Source organism: Micromys minutus (genome assembly GCF_963924665.1).
Source record: "Micromys minutus genome assembly, chromosome: 2".
Classification (NCBI taxonomy): domain Eukaryota; kingdom Metazoa; phylum Chordata; class Mammalia; order Rodentia; family Muridae; genus Micromys; species Micromys minutus.
The window spans coordinates 36,249,705-36,266,550 of record NC_137971.1 but is presented as its reverse complement, the minus strand read 5'-3'; the positions used below and the strand labels follow the sequence as shown (position 1 = coordinate 36,266,550).

Genomic DNA, 16,846 nt, shown 5'->3' with positions numbered 1-16,846 from the left:
AAATAAAAATATTTCAAGACAAACAAAAGTTAAAGCAACCTTTAACAACTAAGCAAGCACTGCGGAAAATGTTTTAATTAATTTTATTGTCTGTGTATATATGTGCACCATGTAGACACAAAAACTGGGGAAGGTCAGGAAAAGACTTAGATCCCCCGGAGCAGGAGTTACGGGTGGTTGTGAACTGATATGTGGCTTCTGAGAACTGCACTATGTGGGGTCCTCTGCAAGAGCAATAAAGGTTCTTTGTCACTAGGCCATCACTCAAGCCACCACAGTAATTCTTAGAGGAATTCGATACATATAAGAAGATACTGTCACACCCACAAATGCAGGGCAGAAGGCAGTCCATCAAGTAGCAGATGTCAACAGAGATCAGAAAAGGAATCAAATCATGTCCAACACAGCAAATCAGCAAACACCCAACACTACTAGGAGAGGGAGAAAAGAACTGCCAACCAACCAACCACCAACCAAGAGAAGTAAGCAACAAAGCATAAACAGCAAAACTTTCCCAATTTTTACCTTGAATGCAACTGGCTATAACTTACTAACTAAAAGAAACAGACCAACTGACTGGATTAGAATAACACAACACAACTCTGCTGTCTCTACCTAGAAAAGGAAAACTGAGAGGCAAAGGTGAAACATCAAACTATCAAGCAGGAGTAAGTTTCAAATTAAAATAAGTAAGAAGAGATTTTGTTTTTAAGCCATCACACACTGATAACAATTCATTAAGAGAGTATAACTAGTGTAAATATGTATGTGCTGAATCTTGGAGCCTCCAATTTCATAAGACAAATGCTAAAAGGCAGTAGGGACCACACAGGTCCAGATGTGGTAATAACAGAAAATTTCTAGCACTCCACTCTCCCACCTAAATAGACAGTCCATATTAAAAACCAACAAAAAAACCTCAGAGCTAAATTATTCCATAGACTAATTGAGCTTTTAACAGGTACCTACAGAGCCTTCCACTCAATTAGATAAGAAACACAAGTTTTTCTCAGTGGTGTATGGGACCTGCTCTAAAACTGACTGCATTATACAGGCCACAGGGCAAAGAATTAAAAGAAGTTCGCTTTGTGCTTTATGCATTGGTAGTATGTAAGTTTGCTTTTTTATTTATAAGGGCTCACAGTTAAAAGTCTCCTTGAATCTTAGGATGAACTGTGGCTTTAGAGCAGTAATGGGGGTTTTAATGTTGGACCGAGTGTCATTTGCCTTTGGGGACAGGAGTGGGCTTTGTAGTTTGGATGTTAAATGTCCTACACAAGCTATTTTGAACACTTAGGGAGCCAGCTGGTAGAGCTCTTTTGGAAGGCTGTCAAAATGTGTGTGAAGCGACCGCCTGATGGTAGGCCTTGAGTTATAGCCAGGTTTGCTTACAGACCAGCCTCTCTCTGCTTCATGATGTGATGACCTGTAACAAGTTGCACTGTAATATTCTCCTACCATAGATGGTGTACCATGCCTTTCTCACTGTGATGGGATTACGTTCCTGTTAAGCCAAGAGCTAAATATAAGCCTGCCCTCACGTACTCATTCCTTTTCTCATGGCTGTGATATTTCCTGACAAAAGCAACATAAGGGTTCATGTAGCTTAGAGTTCAGGGGCACACGCTCCATTATGGTGAAGAAGGCATGGCAGCAGGGGCAGGAGGCAGCTGGTCACACTGCATTTTCAGCTGGGAAGAACAATGCTTGGTGGTGCACACCTTTAATCCTAGTACTTAGGAGGCAGAGGCAGGAGGATCTTTATGAGTTTGAGCCCACCAGTCTGGTCTACATGGTGTGCTCTAGGACAATAGAGCCAGGACTACATACAGTGGATATCTGCCTCAAAAACAAAACACAAGTCTTCCCATCTCAATTAACACAACCTTGGTAACCTCTCACAGTTGGGCACTGAAGTTTGCCTTCTAGATGAATCTAGATACTGTCAAGCTCACAAGCCATGTTACCCATCACCTCTATCTATGAAAAAAAAAAAGTAAAATCCTTTTGTCCCTCAGTTATCTCTGTAAAGGTCTTGCCAGAGACACCAAATAGGGACAGGAAAGTCTCTTCTGTGAAAGTACATCATGTGCCTGGAAGCACTGCACTTCACCCATATACTTTAAGTCTCCTTTACATTATCATTGATAGCCAACAGAGTAAAATGCACTGTCTTTAGTTGTTACGCTATATTTAGGGAATGGTTCAAATATTTTTCCTTCCTCCTTCCTGTTTAATACTGCAGGTATTACCATTCTAGGTCAATCTGGACAGCTTTATAAGCAGAGGGTGCTCTAGGTCCCATGATTCATCTCCTACCCTTCTTCATAAGTTCTGTATCCAAGAGTCTTTCAGGGTGGCCTCCTTCCCTCACTGCTTTTGAGACTTATATCACTATGCCAATGGGTTCTTCCAGTTAGTGCTCAGTTTTGTCTCAACTGAAATAGCTACATCATGACCTCTCAGGCTGGCCTTCAGTTATATAAAGAAGAAGAGATTATATTTCTTATGTAAACAGAGATGCTTTGTCCTATCTTTCTCTTTTTGGAAGGATGTGAAAGGCAGGACTGTGGACAAAAGTGATTATGGAGTAAAGCTTATGTGAAGGCACTGTTAGAAAATACTTTGTTTTTATATTTATGCCATAAAATTTTTAATGATAAATTTAACACAGCCAGAAAATAAACTGTACCTCATATATTTCTGTACATTCTAAGTAAGTCTTGTATTTGTCCTCATAATCAACAAACCATATTAAGCATCTTTGACCATCACTGGAAATCAATGGATGACATACTCACATGATAATATAATTAGCATAAATAAATGGTACTAGGGAAGTCAGTGCTGTGGCATGTTAATTAGTAAGTTACTGTTCCCTTGTTCTCCTCGGGGTAGGATACATTATCCAGGAAAAATGTTATTTGTAATAGAGATGATTGCCATAGCTGAATAGGAAATTATGGTACACTTATTGAACAACATGTACATGTACATATATATATACTCCTCTATACTCATCATGAATAAATCACTAAAATATATGTACCTTATAATGGATTATTTAATTTTGTAATAAATTTAAAATGCTTTATAGCCAAAAAGCTTTTTAAAAAGACCAGGCAGAATTAAATTGTGTCATAAAGTGTTGGTTTTATATGGATGTTTTTCCCTTTCACTTTTTTTGGAGACATTGCTAATGTAATTCGGTCTGGCCTGACTTCAAACTTGCAATTTTTTTATGTCAGCCTCCTTAGTGTTGGGTTTGCAAGCATGCACTGCTCTGTATGTTTTATCTGTAAGGTAGTCACATAAAATTAAAATCAAGTAGGGTTGGAGGTTTCCATGCTTCTCTACCACAGAAACAACTATCCAAGAAAAATTAATTTATAAGAAGGTTTACTTTGGCTCACAGTTTTAGGGTTTTGATACATCACTGGCTGGTTTGTTGTTTTTCAGCTTACACAAGGTGTTGTTACTTGCAGAGAAGGCTGTTTACTTTAAAGATGTTGTTAAGCATTAAGAAATGGAGTCAAGACCTTCTTTTTGTGGGGGGGGGGAGCTGACGACTGAACCCAGGGCCTTGTGCTTGCTAATAAGCAAGTGTTCTACCACTTAACTTATTCCCCAACCCAAGCCAAGACTCTTAATATACTCATACACAGGCCACTCTGAGTGACCCAACTTCCTCCATAGGCCCTACCTCCTCTGCCAACTGGGTTACAGGTTGGGGAACCACATCTTTTATTCACGGGCCTCTGAGGTATTTTCTAGATCCAAAGTCTAGAAGTGGTGTATGTAGCTTAGTACAGAGGTTTTGTTACATAAGCAAAGGTCCCTAGCCCATGATCACATAAATAGTTAAACAATAGAATCAACTCTAAAACTGAAGTTATTCTCTAAAAAATATTTAAGGTTGGAAAGCCTACACTGGGCAACACAATAAGTCCTTGCCTATTAAAATAAGTTTTACTTTCTGGTTTTCTGGGTTGTTCTCCCTCCCCATCCTAAAGGGTTTTGTGTGTTTAACTAAACTGAAAAAGATATTTTAATATGGTTTCCTTAAAAAAAAAAAGTAGGGCTGGGGGAATGACTCAACAGGTAAGAGTAATGCACTGCCTCTCAGCAGCCACATGGCAGTGAACTAACTGCTTGCAATACCAGTTCCCGGGGATCAAATACCCTCTTCTGACCTCCACAGGCACCAGGCGTGCATATGGTGCACATACACACATACAGGCAATACAATTGCACACATTAAACATAACACTCTGAATTTTTCTATCAGTTCTTAATTTATCTGATTGCTTCTTCCAGACACAATCACCACTAAGGGCAGTACATTGAGCTCCATAGAGACAGCGCTGGGGCAAGTGCGAGCCAGACGGGCACTGGGCGACTGTGCCTCCTGGAGGAAAATCAACTAAACATGGGCAAAGGAGATCCTAAGAAGCCGAGAGGCAAAACATCCTCATATGCATTCTTTGTGCAAACCTGCCAGGAGGAGCACAGGAAGAAGCACCCGGATGCTTCTGTCAACTTCACAGAGATCTCCAAGAAGTGCTCAGAGAGGTGGAAGACCATGTCTGCTGAAGAAAAGGGGAAATTTGAAGGTATGGCAAAGGCTGACAAGGCTCGTTATGAAAGAGAAATGAAAACCTACATCCCCCAAAAGGGGAGACCAAAAAGAAGTTCAAGGACCCCAATGCACCCAAGAGGCCTCCTTCAGTCTTTTTGTTCTGTTTTGAGTACCGACCAAAAATCAAAGGTGAGTATCCTGGCTTATCCATTGGTGATGTCGCAAAGAAACTTAGGAGAGATGTGGAACAACACTGCCATGGATGACAAGCAGCCCTATAAGAAGGCTGCCAAGCTGAAGGAGAAGTACGAGAAGGATGTTGCTGCCTATAGAGCTGAAGGAAATCCTGATGCTGCGAAAAAGGGGATGGTCAAGGCTGAAAAGAGCAAGAAAAAGAAGGAAGAGGAAGATGAGGAGGAGGATGAGGAAGAGGAAGATGAAGATGATGATGATAGGTTGGTTCTAGTGCAGTTTTATTTTCTTGTCTATAAAGCATTTAACCCCCCTGTACACAACTCACTCCTTTCAAAGAAAAAAATTGAAATGTAAGGCTATGTAAGATTTGTTTATAAGCTGTACAGTGTCTTTTTTTGTATAGTTAACACACTACTGAATGTGTCTTTAGATAGCCCAGTCCTGGTGGTATTTTCAATAGCCACTAACCTTGCCTGGTACAGCCTGGGGGTTGTAAATTGGCATGGAAATGTAAAGCAGGTTCTTGTTTGTGCACAGCACAGATTAGTTATCTATGGGGACAGTAGTTTGGTTTTATTTTTTTCCCCTTACTATTTTTTGTTTTGTCTGCTTTTTTTTTCTTTTGGTTTTCTTTTGGTGTTTTTTTTTTTTTTTTTTTTTTTTTCATCTTCAGTTGTCTCTGATGCAGCTTATAAGAAGATAATTGTTGTTCTGTTAACTGAACACCACTCTGTAATTGCAAAAAAAAAAAAAAAAAAAAAAAAAAAAAAAAAAAAAAATTGCGGCTGTTTTGTTGACATTCTGAATGCTTCTAAGTAAATACAATTTTTTTATTAGAAAAAAAACAATCACTGCTAAGTTGCTATGAAGACAGAAAACCTTTCTCTGTGTGGGAAATAAAACACACAGACAAACACAAACACACATCTACACTTTGCTCCTTTTATTAACCATGTAAAAATCTGATCACATTAGGTTATAAAGAGCATCTTTTTTTCTTAGTAACTATATATTACCTTAAGTGGATGTATCCATCACAGTGACTTAGTGCTCAACCTATATACTGTTTGAAATAATATTCTCAACCTCCTGCATGTAGATAGGTATGAGCTTTCAGATGTTCCTACCACCATGAACTCTAAGCTTGGAAACTATAAGCTCAATTACGTGCTTTTATCTATAAGATGCCTTGGTCATGGTGTTTTGTCTGAGTAGTAAAAAAATAAGAAAGATAAACCCAAATCCATATGAACAGAGATCAAAGTCTTTACGACATAGAGGTCAAGATGTCAAAACTGCAAAGCAGAGCTCGGGAAGATAGCTCAGTAAGTAAAGTGTTTCCCACACAATCATAAGGATCTCAGTTCAATCCCCAGCACCTATGTAAAAAGCCAGGTATGAAAGAATATGTTCATAATCTCAGGTGAGGTAGAGACAAGCAGATTCCTGAGTCTGTCTGCCCAATAAGCCTTTAACAGGCCTACAGTAGCTTAGTCTGATCAGTGAGTTCTAGGTACTAGTAAGAAATCTTATCTTGCAGGGCCTTTAATCCCAACACACAGAAGGCAGATCTCTGAGTTCAAGGTCAGCCTGGTATACAGATTAAACTGGATGACAGCAAGGGATACAAAGAGAAACCTTATCTTGAAAAACTAAAACCAAAACCATATAAGTAACAGGTACAAAATACTTAAAAAAATTAAAACACCACAAGAGAAGGGGGGTGGGCTTTGCCAAAGCACTTGTAAAGACAAACACCAGACCAAGGTTGCTATACTCAGCAAAAGAGAAAATATTTTAAGACAGACACAAACTAAGACTAATCACAACAAGGAAGTCAGCACTAAAATAAATATTGAAAGTTAAAACACAGAGCAAAAATAAAGTTTCGATCCTAAAACCACAATACATTTCATGAGAGAAAAAAAGACGACCAAAAAAGAAATGAGAAGAAATTCAACATGTTTAACAGACTCCTTTTAGAGAAAGGGGAAAAAAGGACAAACAGCAATTTAACTTAAACAGAAAACAATCAACAAGACCACAGAAATTACCAAATGCCTTTCATAAGTAACCCTCAATGCAAACGGCCTCAACTCATCATTAAAGTCACAGATCAGCATAAAGAATTAAAAGGCCTAGGAAGAAAGATGGCTTAAAGGTTAAGAGCACATAGTGCTCTAGTGGAGGACCCAGGTTTGGTTGTCAGCACCCACACACGGTAGCTTACAAGTCCCAATTCTAGGGGATCCAATACCTTCTGGCTTCTATGGCCCTGTGCATGCTGGCATACATACACAATCATAAGTAAACATTAAAAGCAAAATAAAACAAAAGTGCCTAGACAAAATTATCTACTGTTTACAACTCACAGCAAAGATACCCAAAGACTGAGAATCAAGTATCAAAGTCAACCTATCAAGCAAAAGGGAATCCCAATACAAATTTGCATAGCCATTCTGATAAAACCCAAATTAGAAGGTCACTGGATTTTACAACACCTTTAGTTTCTTCACTTGGGAGAAGCAAGTTTTTCTGAAAGCTGAAGGCCAACCTGGTCTATATAACAAGTTGCAGGCCAGTTGGAGCAATAAAGAAACTGCAACAGAGGTGATTGGGAGATGATTAGTCAATCAAAGCAGTTTTCACAAGGCAGGAAGCAAACAGACATGCTGGTGGAATAGTAGCCGGGATCTTTATATCTTGATCCACTGGCAGCAGGCAGGGGACTGGGGGTGGTAGGGTGAAATAGACAGACAGACAAGACAGACTAGAACTGAGACACAAGGCCTGGCCTAGGCTTTTGAAACCTTAAAGCTCACCAACATTAAGCAAAATAAGTAGAAAGTCAAATACTTCATGTTTCCTCTCATATGCTGAACACAGACTTAAATGTTTAAGTGTGGACATAAATGTGTTTGTAGGTCATTAAACTAAAAAGGGGAATGAATATGAGACCTTAAAGGAGGCAGGGAAAACGGTAATGGAGAGTGTATGACTTGAAAGCAGAGAACAGCACAGAGAAGGAAGGAAGGGAACAGGGGTGATGAAGAACTGCAAAGAGAATGGATAGGAACAAAATACAGTGACAGACATACATGTATGAAAATACAGAAATGAATTACTCTGCATGCTACATTGAAAATTAAACAAAAGGGAAGAGTTTACCACTTGCTGGGGTAAAGAGAAAAATGGAAAGTCAGTCTGAATAGACACAATATATCAAGTTAGGATTATAGTGAATGGCTAATACATAGAGATGATGATCGTACAACATTGTAGATATATTTCATGCTACTGAACCATGTGTTTTAAAAATGGTAAAATTTACATTATGTTCATTTGCCACAATAAAGAAGAGAGGAAATGAAAAAAAAATCATACCTTCAATTGTTCCCAGATTGTTCCACTGGGAATAAAAAGCTCAAATTGTCAACAGTCAAACCTCCTAAGTATACACAATTATACTAATGTGCCTTCCTAAAATATATGGCTAATTATGAAGTAACGAGGCAAATTAGTATAAATAAGTTAGGTTCATCTGACTCATATTCAGATTTCATAAATGTAATAGGGTCTATAAAATACTTATATCTATAGTATAAAGTTCATCACTATCTGCATCCTGTGAACAATTAACATTAATAACAGAAAAACCTTTATGTTCATTTTGCTTTGAATTCAGACATATCACTTCATAGCTCTAAAGATTTAAACTAAGGGGAAAAAAAGTAAAGGCCCTTACAAGCCTGATTCTCATCTAAAAACTCTGAATTAGACATGTTCTCATCTTGCTAGTGTGGAAACAGCCAAATAATTTATCTGTATGCAAGTGGTAAAGTATGTCTGATTCAAGATACATTTTTAAAGGTTGCTTTGAGTAATAACTCAATGTAAGAAATGGTAAGATAATATAACAGTTGCGAGTGGTTTTAGAAAAGCCAGTTTCAACAAAAACAGTTACATTTGCCTTCTGGCATGGCTCCTTTGGATGCTTTCAAGCTTTTCCTATGTTTACTGCTATTAGATTCTAATTCTACTGCAAATGGACAAAAGACTAAGTTTTTATCTTTGGAACACAAATAGGCTGCTAAACACTGCATCATAAATAGTAAACACTCGAACAGAAATTAATTTTTTTGTAATCCTAAAAATAAAAATGACAAGAAAATTTAAAGTATTAAAATACTCTCATCTTAAATAACCTATACCAATGGAAAAATATGTATTTATTACCAACAAAATAGCATTTACAGCACAGTTTTAATCAATTACATTTGCACAAACCAGAATGAAGTAATACCCTCCTGTGCTATCGGCTTATGTCTGAGGCTACTGGAAAGCAGCAAATCTCTTTTTGGGATTGGAGAGATGGCTTAGTGCCTTGTTCATCCATAGAACATAGTTTCTATACCCAAAAGCCACAGAACAGCCCACAACTATCTTTAACACCACTCCTAGGGGATCTGATGCTTTCTTCTGGCCTTAGCAAGTACCAGGTATACAGACATATATGCAGACAAAACTATTCCCATAAAATAAATAAATCTTACAAAAAACAAAACAACCTTGTTGATTTTTACTGCAACACAACCTTTTTTCTAAAACGAGAAAGGCAAATCAATGTAAAAATTTAGTCATTAAAAATATTTGTAACCATCAGGCTTTAAATATTTTATTTATCAAATCAAGCTTTTACTTGGAATTTTTACAATTTGAATGTAATAAAAAAACCAACATTTGCAGAAAATGACATTATAGTATGTTTGATTATTTTTAATATGATCAATGATACATAATTTATCCTTCTCAGCCCAAAGTTCATCTTTGGCATATGTAAACGGAAATGGAATCACTGATTTGAGTTTTAAGTATGTTTTGTTTTTGTTTCCCATTGATATGATAAAACCGAACTATATCAAGCACATATCAGTGAAGATATTAATTATATCAGAAATCCAAGCAACAACACAAATGTTTAGTAATACCCTTCACTAATGTGCTACCAAGTTTTAATTTTTTTTGACTTGTTCATGCTGATAAATGTTATTAAAATATCTTTTTACTACATGTATGAGATGTAGCTTAAGAGGAAAGGGTTCTTTTACAAGTTTTAAAAAGAAATACAACTTCTGAAAGAGAAAAATGTCTAAGTGAGAGGACATAAAACTCATTCCATTCTTTTTTACCTGATAATAATTTAAATTCCATTGGCTATTAGAATAATATACAAAGCCTGAATTTTATTTAGGCTAGCAAGCCAAAAAACATAACTTTGTCAGTACCAGCAAATATATGGTTCAGTTCACTATTCAAAGACATTTCTATTTTCTTTCAAAATTTAGTTTTTAAAAGAAGAGAATTTGTTTGGCATTGTTAATTAGCATTCCCAGAGAAAAATAAATGGTTTTCAATTAATATTTTCAAGCTGAAAGAAAATAATTTAGACGAGATTTCTCTAGAATCCTGGGTATAAGGAAGGACCTACAAATTCTAAAAACATTATGACTTAAAACCAATCAATTCTGTGCCTTCACTCTATATAACACTGAGAAATTTAAAATACAAATTGTAAAAACTTGGATATGAAATCTTAAGAAAAATCTTACTAAAAGTAATTATAAAAATGCTTTTTAGAAATTTAAGATGTAAAACACATTTGACTTTAAATTAAACAAACAAAGAAACAAACAAGACCCCTCCCATGACACTTATATTTTAACTACTGTCACATGACTTCACTCTGCCAATGTTTGGGCTACATTCTGTATCATTTCTGCCTTGTGACCTCTTAAGTTCTGTCATTTTAAAGCCCCATGTATATATGTTTGCCCAATTTTTTGAAATAACAATAAAATTATAGCATCAAGCTGCCTATAACATATTTTCTATGAAAATAGGAACCTTTTTTTTTTAAACACAAAGAAATGAACAGATCTGCCGTAAATCACTATTGATTAAGCAGCTATTCCCATACTAGTTTTTAAAAACTAAATATATAATACTGGAAGAAAAATGGGCTTTCTAATTCTGAGCTGCCTTTAAACTGCAGGACGTTCTGCCATCAGCACTCAGGGCTGCTATAGTCAGTAAATGCTCTGAATGAAATCCCATTCTGCCATAACCCTGATTTGCAACAGGAAATAGCTTTTTCTGTTATGATACATGAAACCACTCAAACTCATGATCTTCCTGCTTCCACCTCCTAAATGCCGGACTAGATGTGCCCCACACCTGAGGGGCAGCATGCTTCATACATCCTGTGCTCAGAGGACTACTGAGACAAGGTCCACCAAAACCAAAGACTTCGTTTTCACTAGAAAAGTTCCAGTCATTGTGGTCTCCACTTCATCAACCTATTTGTTTTTAAAGGGAGGTTTCCAAAAATAACCAATCTTTCTCTTTCAATAAATCTGCTAACTTTTATTCACTTGAGTGATACGAATAAACAGTTAAACGGAAAACCTCTGAAAGCCCCTCCCTTTCCTTTCACTGAGAAGGTTGAGTGAAGGTAATTCTTCGCCGACGCCTTTGAAAAGCCTTTAAATTCCATCGGTTTGGTTCCAGCATATGAGGACCATTGTAGACAAACAATACTGTCATCTTTTCAGAATAAGGAAGATTTTGTAGAAGCTGTAAGGATTGAAACAAACTGCCATATAATTAAAGTATATACTGAGAAACAAAGTTTTTCAGCCATATATATATATATTCAAATTCATCAACTTGCCAGACTATAAGAACTCAAAAAAAAAAAAAAAAAAAAAAAAAAAAAACCAAAAAACAAAAAAGAACTCCCCGAATAAATATATCTGAAGCCTAGTCTAATAACTGACCAGAAATATCTAGTTGCCTGGAAATCCTCTCTATTCACAAGTCAACTAGGACTACATACTTCCTAGGCACACTGTGGAAGAGTGTGCACTGAAAACACTTCTCAAATGTCTATGGCTAAGCACTGTGCTCTGACAGACTGGTAGATTGAAATGTGCGAGGGAGGTTTGGTAAGAAATAGAATAGGGGCAGATCTGAATAGCAGACAGATCTGATAAAAATTGTGATTACTAATAAAAACAAATCTAAATATATTTACTTGATTACTTACCCACAGAACTATATTTAACAAAAGGACAATTTGGTTGGAGAGATGGCTCAGGTTAAGAGCACTGACTGCTCTTCCAATGGGTCTGAGTTCAATTCCCAGCAACCACATGGTGGCTCATAACCATCTATAATGAGATCTGATGCCCTCTTCTGGCTTGCATGCGTACATGCAGGCAGAACATTGCATACACAGTAAATAAATAAATAAATCTAAAAAATAATTAAAGGGGAAAAAAAGGAAAATTCCCTATGAAGATTACTATGCTGTTATAAAGTAGATCTGTCAGTACAAGATACTGGCTAGAGAGTTCTGGGGCTTGCATCTCCAGTCTCTTAGCAAGAAAGAGCTTTTTTAGCAGGGCAGTGAGTATCAGAAGCAAGAAGGAAGTCTAAGTTCTGGAACATTATGATGTGCCTCCTCTACCACTTTCTTAGATGACAGATGACATTTCCAATCAAGTATGTCATTCAACTTGTCCCTCCTATGAATGTAAACATTACCATAATCCTTTTAGCTCCACTTTCCCAATCTGCTCCATAACTAAACCAAGGGGACATCTAAGCACATGACTCCTGTAAGTGTATCATTTCTCACCTTCGGGGTGATGAAGAAGTACTGGGATGTGTTCTCTTTACATGCAGTGTTCACAACCATTTCAAATACTCTCCGCTCATTAATTGGGTCCATGCCCTAAAACCATGAAAACAGTAACTGTTATATTTGTATCTATTAGAGGATGCAGCCCCCCAATAGAATCACTGTACCTGATTAATTTCATCAACTACTCTGAATGGACATCTGTTAAGCTCCTGAAGTGCCATCAAGTACAGCATGGTAGAAACACTTCTTTCCCCTCCACTCTGATGATGAGGAGTTAATTCATGCAGCTGGGTACTACTGCGAAATTTTACTCTAATCCGGATTCCATATTTATCATAATCTTCCTGTAAAACACAAGTTGAAAAAATGAGTGCTTTCTCTGGCAATTTTATTCAATATTGGAAAATATATTAAATATACCAATCATAAAATAAATTCAAACAATAACTACCTAAATAATTTAATAGTCCCCAAGTGCCTACAAAGATGCACACACATACAAATTATAAATATTAATATAAAAAGTGTTTTATAACTTTTCCAAGTCTAGACCCCTCTAAGGTTTATTTACTTCTCTTAGCTGTTCTAGGTCAGATTCAGATTTACCTTAAGAGTGATGTATCTAACACTAGTTAAAAGGTCTAAGATAAGTGTCTAATCAAGAGATACACAGTACAAGAAACAGGTAATTCAACAAAGTTTTAAAACATAAAAGAAAATAGGGAAAATTAGCTTCAATTGTCTATTTTATTTATTTAAAATGTCATTTTAACACAATATAAAATGTTATCAATGAATATTTTACTTTTTTATATTAAATCTTTGAAATTATATGTACGTAGCATGTCTTCATAGCAAAAGCCTAAGAGCAGTAAAAAGTGTTTTATTTATTCACTATTTTAATATGGATATCATCAACTAATTATAGAGGATGTTGCAATTACTTATGGATGAAACAGAATATCAGAGGGATGGCCCAGTTCATGGGATGCTGTTTCAACAGTGATTCCACTCCACATTCTTTATAAGAATGTAACCACCTCTAAATGATGCCATTTGTAACTGATGTGGTGTCTCCATATTCCAGAAGTGTATATCAACTCTCATACTAAGTGGCCGAATCTTTCCACCCTTTCCTTGAGATTTCTATCTCACAGCTACTACTGCTGCTGCTAACACTTTTCCTTGAGTTGTTTGTGGAAGCATGCTGCCACCTTTAGATACAATTTTGGCTTCATTATTTTAACAATACTTTGTCAAACAGCACAAGACACTTTCTCAAAGCCTGTTCTGCCAAGTTTGGACTCTGCTCTGGTTTCTGCTACTATAAGGAGGCCTTGTATTCCAGTTTTGGACACGTACGAAAACAAGAGCTTCCTTTTATGAACCATAAATTGTTTCACGCATAAATATAAAAGGACTCAGGTATTGCCTTAAAAATTTTAGAAGTAGTACTTTTTAATCTGTTCCCTTCCTCTTCAACCCCCTCCCCAAGTAAACAAATAACATTACTGTAATAATCTGTAATAGTTTTAATTTCCAAGTTACTTTTAAAATGTATTTCTTCATTGTCACTGATGGTCCTTTTTACTGCTCATGCTAGCTTCTTCCATCTCACCGAAGGCTCTGGCTAAAGAAGCCAGTTCTGGACTCACTACTGAAGAGGCCAGAACAGAAAGAGGACAAAGGGAAAGGTTAAGAAGAGGGAAGGTCCTGAAGAACACACTGAAAGGGAAGAGAAGTGTTTCTATAGCAGTGCCCTGAAAACAGACAGGAGAACAGCACACGATGAAGGAGCAGCACCATGCAAAGGATATAATTACAATGGATGGGATTTCTGGGACACAGGCCTCCCCCAGTTTATTTGACCACATTTATAACCCACACAGTCAAACTACTGATAAGCATTCGGTTGTTACTACGAGCTAGCAAGATGGTGTTCCCAGTAATCAAATTTATCTAAAAGCTTAGGCTCTGTCCAGGATTAGATAAGGAATCTGATTTTTTGCCACTTGATAGCAATGTGACCTTCAGTAAAAATATCAAAAGTTTCAGTTTGTTTTTTAAGCAGGGTAGGTTTAAGTTACTGCTTCATAGGATATTTATAAGAAATTAAACAGCTGGGGCATGGTGGGGTGGTGGTGATGAATACCTTTAATCCCAGCACCTGGGAATTAGAGGCAGGTGGATTTTCATGAGTTTGAGGCCAGTCTGGTCTACAAAGTGAGTTCTAGGACAGTCAGAGTTACACAGAGAAACTCTCTCAAAAAACCAAATAAAAAACCAAAACCAAAAAGATGATCTGGGGCTGGAGAGATGGCTCAGTGGTTAACAGCACTGACTACTTTTACCAGAGTCCTGAGTTCAATTCCCAGCAACCACATGGTGGCTCACAACCATCTGTAATGGGATTTGATGCCCTCTTCTGGTGTCTGAAGACAGCTACAGTGTACTCACATAAAATACATAAATAAATCTAAAAAAAAAAGATGATGTGAACAGATTAAACAAGAAAAACTTAGGAAAGGAAGCATATCAGAAATGAAGTGTTGTACATACAATTCTTATGGTAAGGCAAGGATGGCATGGTAAACTGCAACAGAAGGGTCCAAAACCTCAAATTTAGGACTTATAATAAAATGGTATTTTACACATATGCTTCACATGAAGCAGAGGGGAACTTGTGAGGCATAACTCTTCAAAAGAAAAAATGGTGCTATTTTGTTTTATATATAAAAAAATGAAAACTTGAACATTTGCTAAGAATCTAAAATTTTTAAAGATATTAAAATATTCTCAATAATTTAACTTTTATTTAAAAGAAATTTCACCTTGGAAACATTATGATACATGCAAATGAGAATAAATGACCTTAGCGTACCAGCAAAACTTTTAACTAAGATTAAAGATGGCTAGCCTTTTGACACTACTCCTCCCCCATTTTCTCTATTTTCAGAGAAATCCAGTCATTTCTTTTTTCTTCCTCACTTGCTTACAGTTCTGGGAACTGAACCCAGGGGCTCATGTAGCTAAGTATACAGATCATTTCATTACACTTCCAGCCCTTTACATAATTTTTCTTAATGAAAAATTTGTTTTATTCAAAATAGCAGCACATCAAGGAATTAGAATATTACCTATTATCTTCCAAATTTGTGATTACAAAAGAAACTAAGAAAACTAAGCATGGTAATAGAAACTTATAATCTGTAGTTGGGGGGTAGAGACAAGATGGTCAGGGAAATTCAATGTCATCTTTGCCTACACTGCAAGTTAAAATTAGAAAACACCCCACAACATAAAAACCAAACTCAATCTCATTAATATAAATTATATTTCAGTTGTGTTTGCTAATTTGTTTATGGCTCTCAAGTTGAACAGTGGTGGTTTATAAAGCACTGTACTCATTCAACACAGCTGAGTGAATATTCCCTCACACTGGATGAAAACAGCACAGCACTAGCCACTTCAGTAAACATCATCCCCAGCCCCACACCAAGCTAACCTAATGCAAAGTCCATAGGTGGTCTCTTTCCTCCTTTTCATAATTTTTCAGTAAGCAAGAATTTCATGTATAATTACAAAGTAAACAAAGTTACCTGTACCCCTTGCCCATAATTGAAATTACTGGTCACAAGATACACCCCAAATATAATCACCTCGTTTTCTGTATGAAGATCAACTTCACCTGCACACTGCATGGAACTAAAAAAGTTGCTGAACTTCTCATTGATTTTTTCTACTAGCTCCTTTAAGGGGTTCAGCCACCTTTCTTTCACCTACAAGTAAGAGACAAAATGAAGCCACAAACTGAAAGCAGTACTATCCATTCTTATATAAAACTTTACACAAAAGAAATTTTATAACAGAATCAATCTTGTTATAAAAATACTTTTTGTCTCAGGAACATAAAAATTATTTTTTATAATTTGTATACTCATCCCATTAATGGTAAATACATAAGAAAAAGAATAAAAATTACCTGGGAAATGTTTTCCCTGTATTCATCTAGTTCAACTTTCTTCCCCTTTAGTTCTTCATTTAACTGCTGTATTTCTATTTCTCTTTTTGTGTACTCCTCAACCACCTGGTCAAAAAAAAAAAAAAAAATTATCAAATTTGTCAAAGGATAAAATTACATAAAAATTTGCATCAATTAAACTGTTAGCTAAAAATGCCATTGTATTGCATTATTTGTGCGCAATTAATTTATGCTATTGAATACTGAAAGTCTTAGTTTTTAATCCTTGAAAAAAATATACACTGCTGTATTTCAAGTTAACTCAACTATTCTTTTTATAAAGAAAAGGCACAGAACACTGTGTTCCTTAGGAAGACTCTATTTAAAATTCTAATAGATTCAGAAT

The 16,846-nt window shown here is 36.3% G+C and overlaps 1 protein-coding gene across 3 annotated transcripts in view; it reads right to left on the bottom strand.

Moving 5' to 3' along the window:
- Positions 1 to 9,423: 9,423 nt before the first annotated feature.
- Positions 9,424 to 16,846, bottom strand: part of SMC5 (structural maintenance of chromosomes 5) — a gene marked incomplete at its 5' end in the record, with an annotated part of 63,589 nt that continues 56,166 nt past the window's right edge. For 2 of the 3 annotated variants that reach the window (XM_080912039.1, XM_080912040.1), the window contains 5 exons: positions 9,424 to 11,407; positions 12,474 to 12,569; positions 12,644 to 12,823; positions 16,139 to 16,258; positions 16,462 to 16,566. In XM_080912039.1, coding sequence (XP_080768165.1) covers positions 11,264 to 11,407; positions 12,474 to 12,569; positions 12,644 to 12,823; positions 16,139 to 16,258; positions 16,462 to 16,566 — 645 coding nt within the window. In that variant the 3' untranslated portion in view covers positions 9,424 to 11,263. Of the gene's footprint in view, positions 11,408 to 12,473; positions 12,570 to 12,643; positions 12,824 to 14,027; positions 14,137 to 16,138; positions 16,259 to 16,461; positions 16,567 to 16,846 lie in introns of those variants that run through there. The other variant, XR_013974933.1, reaches the window with a different exon arrangement.